This window comes from Lissotriton vulgaris, chromosome 4_1 (genome assembly GCF_964263255.1).
Source record: "Lissotriton vulgaris chromosome 4_1, aLisVul1.2, whole genome shotgun sequence".
In the NCBI taxonomy this organism is placed as follows: domain Eukaryota; kingdom Metazoa; phylum Chordata; class Amphibia; order Caudata; family Salamandridae; genus Lissotriton; species Lissotriton vulgaris.
This window is the reverse complement of record NC_141691.1, coordinates 1989946746-1989968679: the sequence shown is the minus strand read 5'-3', so window position 1 is coordinate 1989968679 and position 21934 is coordinate 1989946746. Positions and strand designations below refer to the sequence as shown.

The 21934-nt window shown below is 44.7% G+C and overlaps 1 protein-coding gene across 1 annotated transcript in view; it reads left to right on the top strand.

Moving 5' to 3' along the window:
* The window catches only part of LOC147724808 (1-phosphatidylinositol 4,5-bisphosphate phosphodiesterase gamma-1-like), a 731250-nt gene that overhangs the window by 465366 nt on the left and 243950 nt on the right, over positions 1-21934 (top strand). The window contains exons 17-19 of the mRNA XM_086966316.1: positions 15001-15188; positions 18756-18956; positions 21332-21451. Of these exons, the coding sequence (XP_086822442.1) occupies positions 15001-15188; positions 18756-18956; positions 21332-21451 (509 nt within the window). The remainder of the gene's footprint in view (positions 1-15000; positions 15189-18755; positions 18957-21331; positions 21452-21934) is intronic.

Here is a 21934-nt window from a genome sequence, read left to right as displayed (position 1 = left end):
GGCTATTTTTTACAGTCTGATTCAAAATACTGGGTGAAAAACCATCCCATCACAATTTACGTTTACCAGTTAACAATGGAGAACTATGTGCACAACCTGTATTAGTGCACAATTTGCACACATTGGTTCCATATTTTCTGTATTTGCACCTGCATTTACCACCAGGTAATTGCTAGTGGTGTATGTAGGTGCCATATCCCCCAGTTCATTAATTAGTAGTGCCTTAAAAACAGATGCAAATGCTTTTTGAGACTATTTTAGCATTCCCACCAATGTGTGAATTACCCCGCAGGTCTAAAAAACAGACAAAAGCACCCTTTTATTGTGTTAAGTTGTCAGAGTAAAGTGAAGATAGAGAGGAGCAGCAGTACTGCCAAACTATTTACTTCATTGTCCTTTTGGATCATGGTTTTGAGTTTAAACTATAGGTGATTAAGGCAGCATGCCTCTAGCACCTTATAAGTTATATTCATTATCATTCACATTACAAGCTAAGCATAAAACGTGTTATGGAGTGAAATCTGTATAAAGCATATGGCAACTCACATCTTATCATCGAAAACTTGATTGCTCACAATTCACAGTGCATACCATTCCACCACAAATCCTATATTTGCCATATGTTATTGTTATTTCAGCTGCATTGTTCTTGCCTAATTGCAACAGAGCCTGTAGCAATGGGAGTTGGATTAATGCTTACAAGTATTTTGTTGATGCTGGACTTTCCATACTGATAACTTTCCTGCTCCTCGTTTATAGGTCTCGGCCTCATCCAGCGCATGCGCTGGTCTCGGCCGAGACATTTGGGGCTCTGAGAAATGTTTCTTTGCGCTGCACATAAGACACACTAAACTCACTAGATAAATCCGACCATCAATTCTTACCCATGATTGTGAGGTGGACGCTTTTGAGGGACTTAAAAACACTGCTGCAGAAGGGAGTTTGCCGGAGAGAAGCCATCCTTGGTCCTCAGTCCAAGTATGATATATGCTATACCTATTCGAGGTCCCGACTTGTATGTTCTGGAAAACACTGTTTCCCGCCAAAGACCCTAATAACCATCCTCTTAAACTTTGGGCATCATAAATATATACCATTTTGAAAAAAAAATAGAGGGAGTTTGGGAACCTCTAATTCATACTACACCATACTTACTGTCCGATATCTGTAGACCTTAGAGATTTTTTAGATGAGTTACTGAACTCACTGTGTGTCATCAACAAGTGTGAAAATGAGGTACCTACCGGTAGGCGTAAACAGAATTTTACAATGTTGTACACTTTTTTAAAATTGATTTATATACTTTCGAATGAAATGTAAAAAAGAGTTTTATTTCATGATTTTGCTCGTTACGACAGCTGTTTTACATTTTTGGTAAAATGCATGAAACTACATAATATGAACAAACATATATTTATACATAACAACAGTTATATTTCTGGTTTTAGTAAGTTCGCAAAGTCCTGGGGGATTCAGCCCTTTATATGCTAGCCTCTCGCCTATTGAGGCCTTCACCAGAAAGACGAACCACACTCCATTTTAAAATACAAGACTATTTGAGCCCAAAAGTGCTTGTGTAATGTGAAAGAGGCCAGCTGTGGCTATAGCTGAGAGCTATACATACCTCACTATACTATATATATGCATGGTACATAAGACTGCTGGGCATCTTGCTTTAATGTTTTCTGGACGGCATGTATGACGATTCGGCATTGGTTACTCTCCCTATACTGAAGTCATCTTTGGAACATTCCAGAAAGAGAGGCACTTTCAAGTAAGGTGCAAGTGCGTGTTTTTATCTCACCACTAATAATTGGAGGGATTTCAACAATTACTTCTTCCTACGACAGGTAAGCGTTGTCAACAATAACGTCGTCTTGACGCCCACAATTGTCTTTCTTTATTGTTGTTTTGTATATCTCTCATGGAACTGGAAGTATTCTCACAGATGGTAGAAGGAAGAGATGGTCAGAACAAAAAGGGAAGAGTTTATTTGAAGACAGATGATGAGACGCATATATGGTAGTAAGCAAGGTGTATATTTAGGCAGTCGGATACTGTAGGTAGGCCCAAATGTCTGGGGTGCATGGGGTTTTGGACCCTTTTTGGATTCTGACTGGTGTTTCAAGGTAACGGTGGGACAGGAAAGAGTTTTATAATGAATGAATTTTCTCTTTACACAGTTCTAAACTAAAATGTCCGTATAGCAGACAGTAAGCCAAACTTTAACACCGGCCTTACAAGGAAGCCGCCAGCCTCGTTTTCGTTGTTGCTGTGGAGTTGTCAGCACAACAATGACCTGTTGAGCCTCCTGCTATGACAGTGCTTAGACCCCCACGCTTGATCTGTGGCAGAGCCTCCGACACAGTATAATATCGCACAAAGACCTCGACTAATGTGCTCCATCCGGATCTCTGGTCCGCCACCATCATGTAATAGAACTCCCCCAAGGATCTACAAATGCACCTCTATCCTGGCCTGCGTGCCCTGCTGTTACAGCGCAGCAGTCCATTCACTGCTCCGCCAGTGCACCTCTATCCTGGCCTGCGGCGCGCCGCTGTTACAGCGCAGCAGTCCATACACTGCTCCGTCAGTGCACCTCTATCCTGGCACCCACACTCTTCCCGCCGTCCTTGAGAAGGGCTTAACCTTCAGAGCTTTGCACACCGCGTCACTGACCCCGAGTTGAGCCAAACCACCCGGGCTCAGAGCTCTTTACAGCACCGCCAAGCCGAGCCCAAACACCCAGGCTTCAGAGCTCTTTTCAGCGCCGCCAAGCCGAGCCCAAACACCCTAGCTTCAGAGCTCTTTACAGCGAGGCCAAGCCGAACCCAAACACCCGGGCTTCAGAGCTCTTTACAGCGCCGTCAAGTCAAGCCCAAACACCCGGGCTTCAGAGATCTTTTCAGCGCCGCCAAGCCGAGCCCAAACACCCGGGCTTCAGAGCTCTTTACAGCACCGCCAAGCCGAACGCAAACACCCTGGCTTCAGAGCTCTTTTCAGCACCGTCAAGCCGAGCCCAAACACCCGTGCTTCAGAGCTCTTTACAGCGCCGCAAAGCCGAGCCCAAACACCCGGGCTTCAGAGCTCTTTTCAGCGCCGCCAAGCCAATCCCAAACACCCGGGCTTCAGAGCTCTTTACAGCGCCGCCAAGCCCAAACACCTGGGCTTCAGAGCTCTTTTCAGCACCGCCAAGCCGAGCCAAACACCCGGGCTTCAGAGTTCTTTACAGCGCCGCCAAGCCGAGGCCAAACACCTGGGCTTCAGAGCTCTTTTTAGCGCCGCCAAGCTGAGCCCAAACACCCGGGCTTCAGAGCTCTTTACAGCGCCGCCGAGCCCAAACACCCGGCCTTCAGAGCGCTTTACAGCGCCACCAAGCCGAGCCCAAAAACTCGGGCTTCAGAGCTCTTTACAGCACTGCCATGCCGAGCCCAAACACCCGGGCTTCAGAGCTCTTTACAGCGCTGCCAAGCTGAGCTTCAAACACTCGGGCTTCAGAACTCTTTACTAGGTAATAATGAAGGGGTTCTGCCCACATCACCCTCCCATATCGGAGCAGGGGTCATCAAAAAGATGAGAAAGTAGAAAAAACGGTATAAAGGGATAAATTTCACATTTAATGTTAGAAACCAAGAAAAATTTAATTATCTTGTTCTTTACAACTTAATATAAACAAATCTAATTAAACAAAATGTATATGGACATATAAACGTATCACAAGAACAAGTGGCACACAGAATTAATCCAAGAAAAAACAGATCACAAAATATACATATATACAACAATTATATACAACATATACAATATATACACAAAATATAAACAACGGCGTACCCTAAGAGAGGTAATTGAAACCTTTCTCAAAATATATACACTCCCACTTATGAGTGATATAGATCTAAAAGGAAATCCTAATGGCGCCTGAGAAAAGAATTCTCTCACAAAACTAGCTAAATACAAGGCGCAAGGAGTTGAAAGAAATACAAATAATAATAGGGGGACTCCTTCAACACAGAAGCTCTTTACAGCGCTGCCAAGCCGAGCTTAAACACCCGGGATTCAGAGCTCTTTTCAGCGCGGCCAAGCCGAACCCAAACACCCAGGCTTCAGAGCTCTTTACAGCGCCGTCAAGCCAAGCCCAAACACCCGGGCTTCAGCGATCTTTTCAGCGCCGCCAAGCCGAGCCCAAAAACCCGGGCTTCAGAGCTCTTTACAGTGCCGCAAAGCCGAGCCCAAACACCCGGGCTTCAAAGCTCTTTTCAGCGCCGCCAAGCCGATCCCAAACACCCAGGCTTCAGAGCTCTTTACAGTGCCGCCAAGCCCAAACACCTGGGCTTCAGAGCTCTTTTCAGCGCCGCCAAGCCGAGCCCAAACACCCGGGCTTCAGAGCTCTTTACAGCGCCGCCAAGCCGAGCCCAAACACCCGGGCTTCAGAGCTCTTTACAGCGCCGCCAAGCCGAGCCCAAACACCTGGGCTTCAGAGCTCTTTTTAGCGCCGCCAAGCCGAGCCCAAACACCCGGCCTTCAGAGCGCTTTACAGCGCCACCAAGCCGAGCCCAAACACCCGGGCTTCAGAGCTCTTTACAGCGCCGCCAAGCCGAGCCCAAACATCTGGGCTTCAGAGCTCTTTTTAGCGCCGCCAAGCCGAGCCCAAACACCCGGCCTTCAGAGCGCTTTACAGCGCCACCAAGCCGAGCCCAAACACCCAGGCTTCAGAGCTCTTTACAGCGCTGCCAAGCTGAGCTTAAACACTCGGGCTTCAGAACTTTTTACTAGGTAATAATGAAGGGGTTCTGCCCACATCACCCTCCCATATCGGAGCAGGGGTCATCAAAGAGATGAGAAAGTAGAAAAAACGGTATAAAGGGATAAATTTCACATTTAATGTTAGCCCCTTCGAGGCTAATGACGAGCTGGGCTCGTCATGGCGCTTACCTGCCGTGCGCGGATGACAAGGCCAGCTCGTCATGAATAATGGTAATTTTCATCCTGCAGCACAGGACGGGAAAACGCCTAGCAGCCATGTGGTTAGAAACCAAGAAAAAATAAATTATCTTGTTTTTTACAACTTAATATAAACAAATCTAATTAAACAAAATTTATATGGACATATAAACGTATCACAAGAACAAGTGGCACACAGAATTAATCCAAGAAAAAACAGATCACAAAATATACATATATATACAACAATTATATACAACATATACAATATATACACAAAATATAAACAACGGCGTACCCTAAGAGAGGTAATTGAAACCTTTCTCAAAATATTTACACTCCCACTTATGAGTGATATAGATCTAAAAGGAAATCCTAATGGCGCCTGAGAAAAGAATTCTCTCACAAAACTAGCTAAATACAAGGCGCAAGGAGTTGAAAGAAATACAAATAATAATAGGGGGACTCCTTCAACACAGAAGCTCTTTACAGCGCTGCCAAGCCGAGCTTAAACACCCGGGATTCAGAGCTCTTTTCAGCGCGGCCAAGCCGAACCCAAACACCCAGGCTTCAGAGCTCTTTACAGCGCCGTCAAGCCAAGCCCAAACACCCGGGCTTCAGCGATCTTTTCAGCGCCGCCAAGCCGAGCCCAAAAACCCGGGCTTCAGAGCTCTTTACAGTGCCGCAAAGCCCAAACACCCGGGCTTCAAAGCTCTTTTCAGCGCCGCCAAGCCGATCCCAAACACCCAGGCTTCAGAGCTCTTTACAGTGCCGCCAAGCCCAAACACCTGGGCTTCAGAGCTCTTTTCAGCGCCGCCAAGCCGAGCCCAAACACCCGGGCTTCAGAGCTCTTTACAGCGCCGCCAAGCCGAGCCCAAACACCCGGGCTTCAGAGCTCTTTACAGTGCCGCCAAGCCCAAACACCTGGGCTTCAGAGCTCTTTTCAGCGCTGCCAAGCCGAGCCCAAACACCCGGGCTTCAGAGCTCTTTACAGCGCCGCCAAGCCGAGCCCAAACACCTGGGCTTCAGAGCTCTTTTCAGCGCCGCCAAGCCGAGCCCAAACACCCGGGCTTCAGAGCTCTTTACAGCGCCGCCAAGCCGAGCCCAAACACCCGGGCTTCAGAGCTCTTTACAGTGCCGCAAAGCCGAGCCCAAACACCCGGGCTTCAGCGATCTTTTCAGCGCCGCCAAGCCGAGCCCAAAAACCCGGGCTTCAGAGCTCTTTACAGTGCCGCAAAGCCGAGCCCAAACACCCGGGCTTCAGAGCTCTTTACAGTGCCGCCAAGCCCAAACACCTGGGCTTCAGAGCTCTTTACAGTGCCGCAAAGCCGAGCCCAAACACCCGGGCTTCAAAGCTCTTTTCAGCGCCGCCAAGCCGATCCCAAACACCCAGGCTTCAGAGCTCTTTACAGTGCCGCCAAGCCCAAACACCTGGGCTTCAGAGCTCTTTTCAGCGCCGCCAAGCCGAGCCCAAACACCCGGGCTTCAGAGCTCTTTACAGCGCCGCCAAGCCGAGCCCAAACACCCGGGCTTCAGAGCTCTTTACAGTGCCGCAAAGCCGAGCCCAAACACCCGGGCTTCAGAGCTCTTTTCAGCGCCGCCAAGCCGAGCCCAAACACCCGGGCTTCAGAGCTCTTTACAGTGCCGCCAAGCCCAAACACCTGGGCTTCAGAGCTCTTTTCAGCGCCGCCAAGCCGAGCCCAAACACCCGGGCTTCAGAGCTCTTTACAGCGCCGCCAAGCCGAGCCCAAACACCCGGGCTTCAGAGCTCTTTACAGTGCCGCCAAGCCCAAACACCTGGGCTTCAGAGCTCTTTTCAGCGCCGCCAAGCCGAGCCCAAACACCCGGGCTTCAGAGCTCTTTACAGCGCCGCCAAGCCGAGCCCAAACACCTGGGCTTCAGAGCTCTTTTCAGCGCCGCCAAGCCGAGCCCAAACACCCGGGCTTCAGAGCTCTTTACAGTGCCGCCAAGCCCAAACACCTGGGCTTCAGAGCTCTTTTCAGCGCCGCCAAGCCGAGCCCAAACACCCGGGCTTCAGAGCTCTTTACAGTGCCGCCAAGCCCAAGCACCCGGGCTTCAGAGCTCTTTACAGCGCCGCCAAGCCGAACCCAAACACCCGGGCTTCAGAGCTCTTTACAGTGCCGCCAAGCCCAAGCACCCGGGCTTCAGAGCTCTTTACAGTGCCGCCAAGCCCAAACACCTGGGCTTCAGAGCTCTTTTCAGCGCCGCCAAGCCGAGCCCAAACACCCGGGCTTCAGAGCTCTTTACAGCGCCGCCAAGCCGAGCCCAAACACCTGGGCTTCAGAGCTCTTTACAGCGCCGCCAAGCCGAGCCCAAACACCTGGGCTTCAGAGCTCTTTACAGCGCCGCCAAGCCGAGCCCAAACACCCGGGCTTCAGAGCTCTTTACAGCGCCGCCAAGCCGAGCCCAAACACCTGGGCTTCAGAGCTCTTTACAGCGCCGCCAAGCCGAGCCCAAACACCCGGGCTTCAGAGCTCTTTACAGTGCCGCCAAGCCCAAACACCTGGGCTTCAGAGCTCTTTTCAGCGCCGCCAAGCCGAGCCCAAACACCCGGGCTTCAGAGCTCTTTACAGCGCCGCCAAGCCGAGCCCAAACACCCGGGCTTCAGAGCTCTTTACAGTGCCGCCAAGCCCAAACACCTGGGCTTCAGAGCTCTTTTCAGCGCCGCCAAGCCGAGCCCAAACACCCGGGCTTCAGAGCTCTTTACAGCGCCGCCAAGCCGAGCCCAAACACCTGGGCTTCAGAGCTCTTTTCAGCGCTGCCAAGCCGAGCCCAAACACCCGGGCTTCAGAGCTCTTTACAGTGCCGCCAAGCCCAAACACCTGGGCTTCAGAGCTCTTTTCAGCGCCGCCAAGCCGAGCCCAAACACCCGGGCTTCAGAGCTCTTTACAGTGCCGCCAAGCCCAAGCACCCGGGCTTCAGAGCTCTTTACAGCGCCGCCAAGCCGAACCCAAACACCCGGGCTTCAGAGCTCTTTACAGTGCCGCCAAGCCCAAGCACCCGGGCTTCAGAGCTCTTTACAGTGCCGCCAAGCCCAAACACCCGGGCTTCAGAGCTCTTTACAGTGCCGCCAAGCCCAAACACCTGGGCTTCAGAGCTCTTTTCAGCGCCGCCAAGCCGAGCCCAAACACCCGGGCTTCAGAGCTCTTTACAGTGCCGCCAAGCCCAAGCACCCGGGCTTCAGAGCTCTTTACAGCGCCGCCAAGCCGAACCCAAACACCAGGGCTTCAGAGCTCTTTACAGTGCCGCCAAGCCCAAGCACCCGGGCTTCAGAGCTCTTTACAGTGCCGCCAAGCCCAAACACCCGGGCTTCAGAGCTCTTTACAGTGCCGCCAAGCCCAAACACCTGGGCTTCAGAGCTCTTTTCAGCGCCGCCAAGCCGAACCCAAACACCCGGGCTTCAGAGCTCTTTACAGTGCCGCCAAGCCCAAGCACCCGGGCTTCAGAGCTCTTTACAGTGCCGCCAAGCCCAAACACCTGGGCTTCAGAGCTCTTTTCAGCGCCGCCAAGCCGAGCCCAAACACCCGGGCTTCAGAGCTCTTTACAGCGCCGCCAAGCCGAGCCCAAACACCTGGGCTTCAGAGCTCTTTACAGCGCCGCCAAGCCGAGCCCAAACACCTGGGCTTCAGAGCTCTTTACAGCGCCGCCAAGCCGAGCCCAAACACCCGGGCTTCAGAGCTCTTTACAGCGCCGCCAAGCCGAGCCCAAACACCTGGGCTTCAGAGCTCTTTACAGCGCCGCCAAGCCGAGCCCAAACACCCGGGCTTCAGAGCTCTTTACAGCGCCGCCAAGCCGAGCCCAAACACCTGGGCTTCAGAGCTCTTTACAGCGCCGCCAAGCCCAAACACCTGGGCTTCAGAGCTCTTTTTAGCGCCGCCAAGCCGATCCCAAACACCCGGCGTCCAGAGCGCTTTACAGCGCCACCAAGCCGAGCCCCGTTTAGGTTTTTTTTGTCTTTTTCAGCCTGGCAGTCTACTTTTCTTCTTTCCTGTCGGCCCTTTATTCATTGTTTGACACTTTCTTTTACTTCCTTTTTGATTACTTTCGCTCTGACTCTAAAGTAGTGTTTCCTTTTATGTGTTTCTTACTTATTTTCTGCTTCCTTTCTTCCTTTACCCTCCTTCCCTCGCCGATTGTAAAATATTTCCATAGCACAGAAATCGGAAACAAAAGCACACACATTAACGGTGCATGTTCATCTTAAAAGCACGACTACTTTGCAAAAGCAATCCAGAACGCACATAACTCACTTTTCGAGACAGTACTGTCTGGAACCAGTCCTAGTTTTACCATGAAACTCACACGTATGCGCCACACGGTGATGAAAACCTCTTCTCTACGCCACAGAGCCAGTCTCAGATTTGTGCTGTTGGAGATGTGAGAACTGATTTGTTGGCTCTAAAGACAGGCTGTATTTCGTTCAGTGCTTGACGTCAGCCCCGTGGGTGACAAATTGAAACATTGCTGTCTCAAATCTGTTCGTATGACACAACCAATACTTAGGTTCATTTGACTTGACCAAACGGGGCTGTCACCTGAAAAGAAAGAGCTATCAAAATAAAGCTTTACTTTCTTTCTTTTTCTTTACCTCTTTCTTTTTTTTCTTTCTTTCTCTCTCTCTTCCTTTCTCTCTCCCTTTCTTTCTTTCTTTCTTTCTTTCTTTCTTTCTTTCTTTCTTTCTTTCTTTCTTTCTTTCTTTCTTTCTTTCTTTCTTTCTTTCTTCCTTTCTTTCTTTCTTCCTTTCTTTCTTTCTTCCTTTCTTTCTTTCTTTCTTTCTTTCTTTCTTTCTTTCTTTCTTTCTTTCTCTCTTTCTTTCTTTCTCTCTTTCCTTCTTTCTTTCTCTCTTTCTTTTTGTCTTTCTTTCTTTCTTTCTTTCTTTCTTTCTTTCTCTCTTTCTTTCTTTCTCTCTTTCCTTCTTTCTTTCTCTCTTTCTTTTTGTCTTTCTTTCTTTCTTTCTTTCTTTCTTTCTTTCTCTCTTTCTTTCTTTCTCTCTTTCCTTCTTTCTTTCTCTCTTTCTTTTTGTCTTTCTTTCACATTCCCATTTACATAGACAAGTACACTGACAGTATTAGCTAGAATCACACATTATTTTTAAATGCCCTATAGATCAGATTGCAATATAGCTCCATATTTTTTTTTACAGTCTGCTGCTATTCAAAACGTGCATCAATTATGGTCCAAATGGTAAATATAACTCTTATATTATAATGTATACTTGATTGATTAAAATTCATAAGGACCACTGTTACCCAGGAATAGGATGTCCTGGCTCTGACATGACTGCGCTTCACAGTCTGTACGGAAAGAAACACATAAACACAACTTTCAGAATGGCTTTATGCAGACACGTAATAAGAGTAAAGCAACATATGATCTGTTGACTGCAGTATCCACACTTACCTATAATACGTAACAAAGGATAGTAATAACCTTAAATGAATTGCATGGCAGTTGCAAGACCCACAAGGTTTATTTCCTGATTCAACAAGCATTTGCAATGCAATAGGTCTCGCATTATTAAAGTTTGAGCTATTGGTTTTGCATTATTTAGCAATGCCAATAGCTCAAACTTTAATAATGCGAGACCTATTTCATAGCAAATGCTTGTAGCATCTGATGCTCGAAATATTTCTTCCAGAACTCCATTAATTTCCATAATATAATTTTCGTTTTTGATTGGAAGATAGCAGAATTAGTGCAACTGAAGGCATCATTGTTGACTCCCACTTTTTGCCAGTCACTCATAGTTTGCTTAAATCCGATGACCCACACTATATTTTGGGTGTGTTTAATGTGCATAAGAGTTCCAGACACATAGATTTATGACATGTGACTTGCTTTGAATCTGTGTACAGAGCCTTGCTTACTAATGATAAGGAGAGATGCCTGTAATTATTGTCTAAGCTTGATATTGAATGTACTTCCTGTAGTGGTTAAGGACAGGAAATGCATTTAATGCATCCTTTTCACTAGGTATAGCATTTGCCCTGCACAATAATTCTGTATTAAGTAGTCATAGATCATTGTAGATAGTTGTGTATTGAATGCCTTTTTTGTCTGAACGTCTCATAGCTGTATTGGATATCATGTATTTGCGTCAGCAACCCAATAGCTATAACTTTAGGTTTCGATTTGTACCTTTACAAAATGTCTCCCTTACGGAGAACATCATTGAAAAATTGGGACTTACTTTGTGGTAACTTTGGTATTTCCTGCTCATTTAATTGAAAACTTTTAAATTAAACATCATGTGGATTTCTAAAGAAAAGCATTTGGAGTTCGATATCGGACAAATAAAGAATTAAGAAGGAAATATTGGTAGTGTGAATAAAGTAACGTGATAAGCTAAACTAAATAATTTAAAAGGACATGGCTGTGTAATATTAATTAACATTGTTCAACAAATTAAGAAATGAGTAAATTTCATGTATTTTTATAAATGCATATGTTTCTGTTTTTTTTTACAAATATAGGGAGCTAGTCTCAAAGGTAAATTTACATATGAATAAATATACTAGTGTAAATTTACTCTTTTGCTTTATAGTAAATTTGCTACTTTTGGCTACTCACCATATAAAAGTGTAAGTTAACTACAAAGTGTAGACTTACATGTCCTCACCTCCGAAACCAGGGGTGGAGCCACATTTACGAGTGTGAAGCTACTACTAGTAACTTTTTGCACATGGCAGAGATCCCTGACACAGGGGCGGATATCTCTCTGTGGTAAAGGACTGGGGAATATGTATATGATATTTTAAGAAAAAATTGTAAAAATAATTTATGTTAAATATGAATGTAAAATTAATTTGCATACTTATTTCAAATGTAGAATGTAATAAAGATATAGAAATAAAGTGCTACAGCATTATTAAGTTAATTTTGAAATAAATATTTAAATAATTAAAATATTAAATTCAATTACAAAATAAAAATAAAATGTTCATATTTATGTACTACAAATTACTGTTGCAAATTAAAAAGGTTAGTTACATCTTTACTAATAAAACACAATTTATTATTATAATCTTTTTGATAATCATGTTTATTTGCATTTATATGAAACAGGAAAACAAAAAAACTGGATTATTGCATAATGAGTCAAAGTCCATCTTTAGCAAATAGCAAAAGATCTAGGCACAATGTACATCTTTCAAGTCAGGCCCGGCCATAGAAAATCGATAAAACAGCATAGGAGAAAGAACAGACGCATATATAAAACAGTATATTCAAATATTTACCCCATATCTTATGGAATGTCTCAGGAACTCCCTGGGCCTCAAAGAGGGGTTCCTCCTGAGCCACACACCAATCCACCCCTCGTTGCCACTTTCGTATGGTAGGAGTTTTGGCCTGAGTGCAGGCCGTTGCGATGTCTCGCTTAGCCACCACCACCGCTGTACCCAGGAAACATTTGTCTGCTCTTGAGCCGTCCAGGCCATCAAAAAACCCCCTCAGACTCCACGCCCAGCCAAAATGAGGCAAGGGCAGGGCAGGATCAAACCATGTGATAGAAATCGGCTGGAGCTTGGCCACAGCGTGTGCAGTCTGGGGAGGCACGCATCACTGCCCTAAACAGGCGCGCAAGAGTGAGGTAGGCCTTATTTTTATTTTTACATAATTTAATATTAAATTATTATTTAGAAATATTTTTTAAAAAGTAGAAATAAATTAATTTACATTAAAAAAAGTCGCATGAAGTTCTATTTTAAAGGCCTGCATCCATTATTTTCTATGAGAGTGGTTGTCAGCGTTTGGTGCTGGACCCCATCTCTGAGCTGGAGTACATTTACTACTGTTTTGGGTCCTTTTTCGCTTGCTGTCGTAACTTTAGAAGTGCAGTTTGTGAATAGAAATGGGCTTACGCTTTTGTAGGTGGGTGCATGTCACTCCCTAAACCTTCACTACCCTGCCTTAACCCCTCTTTAATCCTTCATAAATCCCTCCCATTTAGTTGTAAACGTTCCCCATTTTCCTGCCACTCCCCCAGCCTTCCATATTTAACACAAAAACTCTGCACTTGCGTTGATATCGCTGCACAGAAAAGAAAGGAGAGGCAGTCAGAGACCTCTGCATTTTTAATACCATTTTGTAGTACGATTGGTACTATTGAAGGACTACTAAATGTACTACAACATGCAATTTGTGAATACGCCCTATAACATTATCATACACAGTGATGTATAGACAGTTCATTTTAGTAAACATTAATTGTATGGTTAGGAACCATTGCTTGAACAAGACAGAGAGTTATTTGAGATACATCTTCTTTAGCTTGTTGTATTCTTAGTGAAGCGCTGGCCCCAGGAGTCGAGAGGTGCACCTTCTGTGACAAATAAGAAAGCTTTGGATGAGATGGTTTTATAATCCATTCATATTAGCTTTCTACACTGTTTTGTTATTGTAAAATATTTAACAAAGGGATCTTTCCTCCCTTTACCCAGAGAAGAGCTTCTTGTATGTAAACTAATTAAGGACTCACTTGTATTTACTTACATAAAGATCTCTTCCTGTTGACATGTGACACACACATCTTGATTGCATTCCTGGCTTAACACATTTAACTTTTGATACACTGGTTTTTACGTTTTGTATCACACAAGCATTGACCCAATACCAATGATTTGGACTGTGTTGCAGATCAAATATGCAATACATGGCTCCAGTTAGGTGCCTGTGGCTTTCACTCAATAACTTTAAGAGTAATTGAAGCTGGGAGAGGTTGAGGTTCAAGAAGGAGCTTCAGGTTGTGTGTGAATTTCAATTTTTGTATGCATTGGTTTTAAATAGATTAATTAAAATGTTATCATTTTTGTCTATTTGTTTGTGGCTTTAAAGCACTGTTCCTGTGCAAAGTTTTGCTCCTTATTTGACCACAGTTCTTCAACCCTTGTTAAGTGTCATTCGTTGTGTGGCCAGCTAGAGAAAGTAAAGAGGGCTTCTTAGTCATAGAGGGTAAGAACAGATCTATTAAGTGGAAATTTAAGGGGCCAAAGTACTACCAGTATTGACAGGTGTTTTCATTCACTCTAAATAGTTCCGAAACAGAAAATGCTGCATGTTCTCTTGGATTATCTAGAACAAAGCTTAAGGATTTCACAGTGGAGGGTAGAAGCAGTGGTAGTGCCTGTGTAAGTGCCAAGAAGAGAGAAAAGAGAGAGGCTCGTAGCTGTCTGGATGCATGTTCGCTCATTCATTTTTGGAAATGCAAGCTGGCCCATTGGTATTGCAGTACAGCCCCTGCAAAATGGAAAAAATAAATTTTCCATTGAAGCATTTAGATAATTGGTAGAAAGTCCAGAGATGTACAGCTGCAACCCCAAGTGAATGGCAGTAGACCCACACCAGTGCAGCACATCACTAACATAATGTAAAAGGCCCATAACCATGCCAGCTCAACCCACTGAGAATGAGAAAGATCCATGACTGTTCCAGAAGTACCCAAGGAGAGACCAGTAGCTCTGCCAACGTACCCGTGAGAAGATGAGAAAAGACCTTTAGCAGAGTAAGTTGGCCTCAGGAGTATGAGAAAAGAGCCATATTTATGTCATTCCCATCCTAAGAGAATGGTAATAGACCCAACATTTTACAAGTTCAGCTGCATGAAAATAGTAAGGGGCCAATAGATGTGGCTGTAACAGCATTAACTAAGAGAATGTAATAAGGCCAGTACAATAGCAATGAGGTGTCTACTATGTGTTAATCATAAGGGTAGACCAACAGTGGTGCAAATATATCCTATGAAGAAGCACAAAAGGCCATTGTGTTGCCCATGCAGGCTATGCAGAATGTGAAAAAGCCTGAATATCTTTGATAACATGTCAAAGACATTTGTAACTTTTTTAACTTGATGACAGAACCCCTGTGAGTGTCAGGGGGACTGGGCTGCATTTAAGAAATCTGTCTGAGATCAAAAGGCTTTGTTTATATGGCTATGAGCTAAGAACAACTCTCCAGCATTTTCTTTTATATCCTACACCATCTAATTACTGTCTTCTTGATGTCCCCCCTCATTTAATCACTTATGGGTTCTTTCAGGAGTTCAACAACAACGAACTGCACTTCAGCGAGAAGTGGTTCCATGGGAAGTTGGGTGGAGGTCGGGATGGTCGACAAATTGCAGAGAAGCTGTTACACGAGTACTGCACTGAGACGGGTGGAAAAGACGGTACATTCCTGGTGCGCGAGAGCGAAACCTTTGTAGGAGACTACACCCTGTCCTTCTGGTAAGGGATCCCTCACTTCATGGTTGAGCAAACCAGCATTCCTAGTTCCAAGGCAGCCAGTACCCCATGGACACGGATGTATTTTTTACATTTAATGTAAATTGCAATATTGATGTTTTTGTTGATGATACGTCAACTCCTGACTGTCGTGTGGTCTTTAAAACTGAGATTTGGCAACAGTTTTAGAGCTAAGGGCTTAAAAACCACCTGATATTAGTGCAGTAAAAATATAACTTTACTAGTAACTAGATTTATTTTGTGTGTGTGCAGTAAAGCAAAATCATCTAAAGGTGTATGAGGGAATACTAGGGTATGAAGTGATTGCTATAGGAAGTGTTAAATTGAGGGTATGGGACATTAAGGCCCCTCACAGCAGTGCTACCACCTTTAAATAACCAAGGGAAAAATACACAATGTACTGGAAGTTTAGAAGAAGGTTTGTTCTCTGTGTGGAATCCGCCTGATCATCTTTAGAGATTATGAAATTTAAAACATGAGAAGGAAGAGTGAGGCAGGCCTCAAAAAAGAGTTACATCTAAAATATGATTGAGAGACAGGTCTCAAATATCTTGATGGGGACTTTGCAAGGCAGCAGTTCGAATCAAATAGTGAAAGGGGGAGAGCACTTAAACAAGAGGGCTGTTGAGAGACGATGTGAAACATATGATTGAATGAATGAGACATCTGAAGCTGCAAGCAGTGGAGCGGGATGCCAGTGGCTGGGTATGAAATATGAAACACAAGTATGTAGTTGAGAGGGATATAGAAAACATAAGCAAAAATATGAGAGACAGGTCAGGTTACTGATTGATAGAAACATGTGAAACTCGAAGGACTGAGCGAGACACATTTGTGAAACATAATGAATGGAAGAGGTTGATACAAGCAGCTGAAAGAGATTGAAACATGAGCTGGCATCTGAGAGAGAGAGATCTAAAACAAGCGCAAGGAACTAAAATAAAAGTGTACATTAAAATGGATGGTTGTGACAAATATGTGAAACATAATTAAGTGCCATAGAGTGATCTGTAAAATTAACTGAGAGAGATCTGAAACATAAGCAGGCCGCGAAGAGATGATTGAAACATCAGCAAGCGGGAGAAGAAGGGTCGTGAAAAATAAGCGAACAGCTGCGAGAAGTATATGAAACAAGCAATCCTGCTGAAATAGATAAAAGAGGCACACCAGCAGCGGAGATATTTGAGGCATAATTGGCTCAAAGAAATACCTGAACTTAAACAGCTGAAAAGAATTCTTTAAAATTTAAGAGATTGAGAGAGATTTGAGGAAAAAGCGAGTGACTGAGAGGGACCTGAAACATAACTGAGCCGCTGAAAGATGAATGTAAAATATAAGCAATAATCTGTGAATGATCTGGACCACAAGCAAGCAGCTAAGAGATGTGTTAATTAATCCAGCGGCAACTAAATAAATTCACGGAGGATAGTAACGCTCTCCATGAAACACAATCAGGTTTTAGAGCCGGCTTTAGCACCGAGACCGCCCTGATTGAGGTGGCCGAGTCAATCAGATGGTCGCTGGATTCAGGAGCATCAGCAATGCTGGTGCTCCTGGATCTATCGGCCGCCTTTGATACGGTGGATCACGACAGGCTATTACAATGCTTGGCTGAGATCGGCCTCCAAGACCAGGCACTGGGCTGGCTCCACTCCTATCTGTCCAACAGATCGCAGAAGGTGGCTCTTGGCGCCTTCTCCTCAGATTCTAGGAGATTGAACTGCGGGGTCCCACAGGGCTCTGCCCTGAGCCCGCTGCTTTTTAATATTTACTTGGCCCCGCTGTTCACGATGATTGCCAATTGGGGAGTCACCGCAATTTCCTACGCTGATGACACCCAGCTGGTCTTACCATTCTCTGAGGTTTCTGAGGCAGCCTTTTCTAACTGTAAGGGCTCCCTTCGAGACGTGGCCTGCGGGCTGAATACCAACAAGCTGAAACTAAACGCGGGCAAAATGGAGGTGATCTTCTTTGGCACAAGCATCCACCCCCCGCTGAGTTCTGGTGGCCGGACGAGATGTGTCCCGCACCATCTCCCAGCATAAAGGCCAAAAATTTGGGGGTTACATGGGATAATGGCCTGTCTTTTGCCCCCCAGATACAGAAGGTTGTTGGAGGATGCATAGGTAAACTGAGGAGCCTACGCAGATTTCTCCGACTGCTCCCGGTGAGCTGCCGCAAAACGATTATTCACTCCACGATCACTTCAAGGCTGGATTATGCCAACGACCTCTATTTAGGCCTCCCGAAGTTTCTGCTGCAAAAGATGCAAATCGTTCAGAATTCGGCAGCCAGATTACTCAGGCAGGTCCCTTTTAGACACCACATTTCTCCTCACTTGCGCATGCTACACTGGTTACCTGTGGCAAGTTGCATAAAATTCAAGGCGCTCACCCTGGCCTATAGAGCCCTCTATGGAACCTGCCCAAATTACTTAAAAAACGACTGCCTAGATATTCTCAGGTCAGACTTTTAAGGTCTAGCTATAAGGTCCATCTCCACGTCCCTCGAGTGAAAAGGGCGCGCTTGGGTGGCAGAACTTTTTCCGCAAGTACAGCACTGCTCTGGAACACCTTGCCACAGGAAATCCAGCAAGCACCCTCTGAACCATGTTTCAGAAGCCTACTGAAAACATGTTTTTTCACGCAATAAATCTCATCTCTTTGCACTATGACTCTCACTGTTCACGCCAGCGCTGGGACACTTCCTACGGAGGTAGCTGTATGCTCTTTATAAAACTCAGTATTATTATTATTATTATTAAAGATAACCAGGTGTTTGAGAGAAGTAAATGAAGCACATGGCTGAGAGATATGAATCATAAGAGGGCAGTTGAATAAGATATGTGAAGAAAGCAAGCATCTGAGGTAAAGATCTATAATGTGTGAGTCTTATAGAGATTTGAACATAAGCGAGTGCCTGGGAGATTTGTAATTCTTGAATGAGAGATCTGAAACTTAGGCTCACACTGATAGATATTTGTGAAACAAAAGTTGGCAGCTAGTTGAGAAACAAGCAAATGAATGAGCAGAAGATCCTAAAATTTAAGCGAGCAGTTGAGAAATATGTGAAACCTAAGCAGGGAACTCAGAGGGAATTCTGGAAGACAGCTAACTGAGGAACTGTGCAAAGGATAGGTCTTAATTAGAGCCAAGGATGAGATCCTAGACAAGTAGAAATGTATTTCTTAAGAAAAGAAGAAGTTTCAGTTTGCTTGCACTTATCCCTTTGTAACATTCTGTGAAGCTAAGTTTTCATAAAAGGCCATCATTTTGTCTCTGGGTACTCTGAATTGCTGTCGTGCTTGCTGTTTTCAGGGGCTTGCCACGCTGGTCAGTTGTTCCTGGCCAACTAGCCTTTCTGTGGACAGTAAATGATAATTGAGGGGAGCACTAATGGCTGGCAAGTGGAGTTCAGGAAACTTTGAAGGTGGATAGAAAGTCACCAGAATGACCTAAACATGTGGTCGTTTCAGGTGGTGAAGGAGCTTTTTGCAGGACGCTTAACATGCCGTAGCAAGCCAGTGTCTCTTTTTCTGTACCCATGCAGGAGGTCTGGTCGAGTCCAACACTGCCGCATCCACTCCCGCCAGGAAGCTGGGACCACCAAGTTCTACCTGACAGACAACCTGGTGTTTGATAGTCTTTACAGTCTGATCTGCCACTACCGAGATGTGCCACTGCGTTGCAATGAGTTTGAGATGAGACTAACGGACCCAGTGCCACAGCCAAACGCACACGAGAGCAAGGAGTAAGTGTGCTTATCAGGCCTGTATCCGATACCTGACTTCTTGACGGAGTTACTTGAATTCATTGCCTTTGTCTGTATATTCTCAGTATATTGGGTATCCTTGTTGTCATGTTGAGCTCCAGAAACTCGATTTACCAGATTCTTTTAGTTCTTTTATTAATAATTCTAATTTTACAAATGTAGTAATCAAAGTACTTTAAGACAGCATATCCAGGTATATCATATTTCACAAAAAGTATGATTTACTAACTTAGAAGGTCCTAACTTCTCAGTTTGGTCTCCTCTGTGGTTTTCACAGGATCACACCTGATACTACTGTGCATTGCCACTGTTCTGTTTTTGGGAGTTCTGTCGTTGTCGAGCTGATCTATATTTAAGTTTTTAACATCCAGTTCTTCAACTGTTTGAGGCAGGTTTTGAATAGGTGAGTGTCCAGAGCATGGGAGATTATGATTTAGAGTTATGTTATCGATCAATCGTGTTGCTGCTGTCTGGTTTAAGGATCCAGGGGCTCCATGCAGAACATAAAGAAGTATGGGAGAGAGGATGGATCCACAAGATAGTTCACATGCGATGGGGATTAACTTGGATCTTGAGGTTGCCTTCTTAACCAGATGTTGGTGACTGGCGAGGTCTTTCTCGAACAAGCCTTACTTAGTGTTCACTTGCAAGTAATAGTGCATGTTGAGTGTCATCATCTTTATCACCTCTGTTGGGAAGGTTCATGAAGATCTTGTGCACCTCATGTGCTGCATATGAGGTGCAATGGGAAGACTTGAAGCTTTTGTTAAATTGGTACCGTGTAGTGATTTACACTGGATCCATGGACTCCTAACCATAACATTATTGTGCAATTGAAGGTCATGGTTTTGTCAAGATCAGAGCTGTCAGAGATCACCTAGTTACAAGTGAGAATGTTGCTGCAATTGATCCAAGAAAGCACAGGTATGTTGGAAATTAGGAGAAGCTCAGCTTTTAACAGGTTGTGTTTCAAGTGGTAGATTGTCATCCAATCTTGAACAATCTGGAGTATTTGGGCGGGTTGTGGAATATCATTTGGAGAAGAGCTCTTGAGATACAGCTGTGTATAATCGGTGTAATGGTGGTGTGAGATCCCTGAAATTCTAAAGATGAGAAGCTCTCGATAAGAGGGTTGGACCAGGATTGAAACGTTGCTGAACCCCTTGAAATTTGTAAACGGTACTGGTTGATGGTATGCTGATTGTGATCGTGTGACATCAATTAGTCAAATATGATACAAACTAAGAAAGGACTACACCATCTATGCCTGTGTACTGTTTGTGGACATTGGTGAGGGTTGAATGGTTCCCATCGAGGACGGGGTGATTTCAGTTGGGAAAGACCAGAATCCGGACATTACTGTGAATAGACACTTATCGCCACCCAGTGAATAAAAAAACATTGCCACTAAATACATCGGTTTGTCTTCTTGGTCTGTTTCCACACATTACATAGCTCATTACAAAAGGCACTTGGAAACAGGAAAGGAGGATATTGTCAGGACTGCATCATTTTATGGACTGAATAGGAAAATAAATATGTCCTACATCCTACAGATGGAAGACATGCACATAAGCGAATTGGGGAACAGGAGAGAGGGATTCCCCTACCTTTTTGAGCATATAGATAGGCCATGTCAGAAGAAACCATGAATGTCAGTCAGACTTCAGACCCATCCCTTCAGTATTCACTTTCTAACAGATTGCTCATTACTTTGCCTGGAGATGTTGCACAGACTTGTGAACCTTGTAACTAAAGTCGGCTGCTGAGAGCACTACATTTCTGTGGTCCACACCTAGCAACAACGGCCCTTAATCACCGGTTACTCTTGCTTTTGTAAACCAGATCCCATCCCTGGCCATGACAAGAAGGAGTTCTTAATAGCAACGATCAGACATTGATTCAACCCTCTGTTTACAGCAATAACTGCTTTTTTAGATGACTACACTACCACCTCACATTTTTCATCCCATATTAAGCTGTCCTGTAGAACTGTAATTAAACAACAAGTGCTAGCTATATTTTATCCCTGTCCATTGGTGAACATCTGGAACATTATTTTGTCTACAGAAGACCAACATCGGCAACAGAGAAGATTACCATGTTTGATAGGGATTACCAACCCTCCAGTCACAGAGAGCTCAGCTCTTGTTTACGTATCCCTTATCTCATTGCCACTTGTAGAAAATCCAATTCACAACAAAATTATTCCAGGATACTGATTCAGTGAAAGGCATTATTTCATTACTCAGTAAATTGTGAAATACATTTGCATAAGTTTGTCTTCCAATCATACTGAATCTTGTAGAACAGAGGTTAGCTTCTTAAATGTTTTCTTCCCTTTCTGGTTGCAGGTGGTACCATGCCAACATGACACGACTACAAGCGGAGCACATGCTGATGAGAGTCCCTCGGGACGGGGCCTTCCTTGTTCGTAAACGGAGTGAGACCAACTCTTACGCCATTTCTTTCAGGTAAGTAGACCTACTGTTGCACAGAATGTAGAGTTCATTCACTCTATATAGTGTGCTACATATGTGTCCTCTCTGTAAGGAATGCCACACATGGATCCTGACCACACAGTGATGCTTTCCAGTGCTGTTCTGCATCACATAGCTCACCTTTTCCTATGTAGATAAGAACCAAAGCGATTGGTTTAGTATGTGGTTTAGTAGTGAAAACATTCATGCCTACAACTTCTAATCATGCCTTGATAATGGGGTGAAAATCATTTCTCATGGTTACTTCTAGCAGCAGGCTTCCCATATTGAACCCTTCCCAGTCCAGTGGCTGCTAGGAAGCGTTTTCAGAAATTCTTCATTACCAAGCAGCACAGCTTCTGTCAGTCAAGAGACACAAACTGTGAGGACGTGTTATATACAGATATGGGAAATGGTGTGGAAGGAATCTGATTAACTGATGAATACATTTATAGAGAACAGGAAAAGTCATGGGAG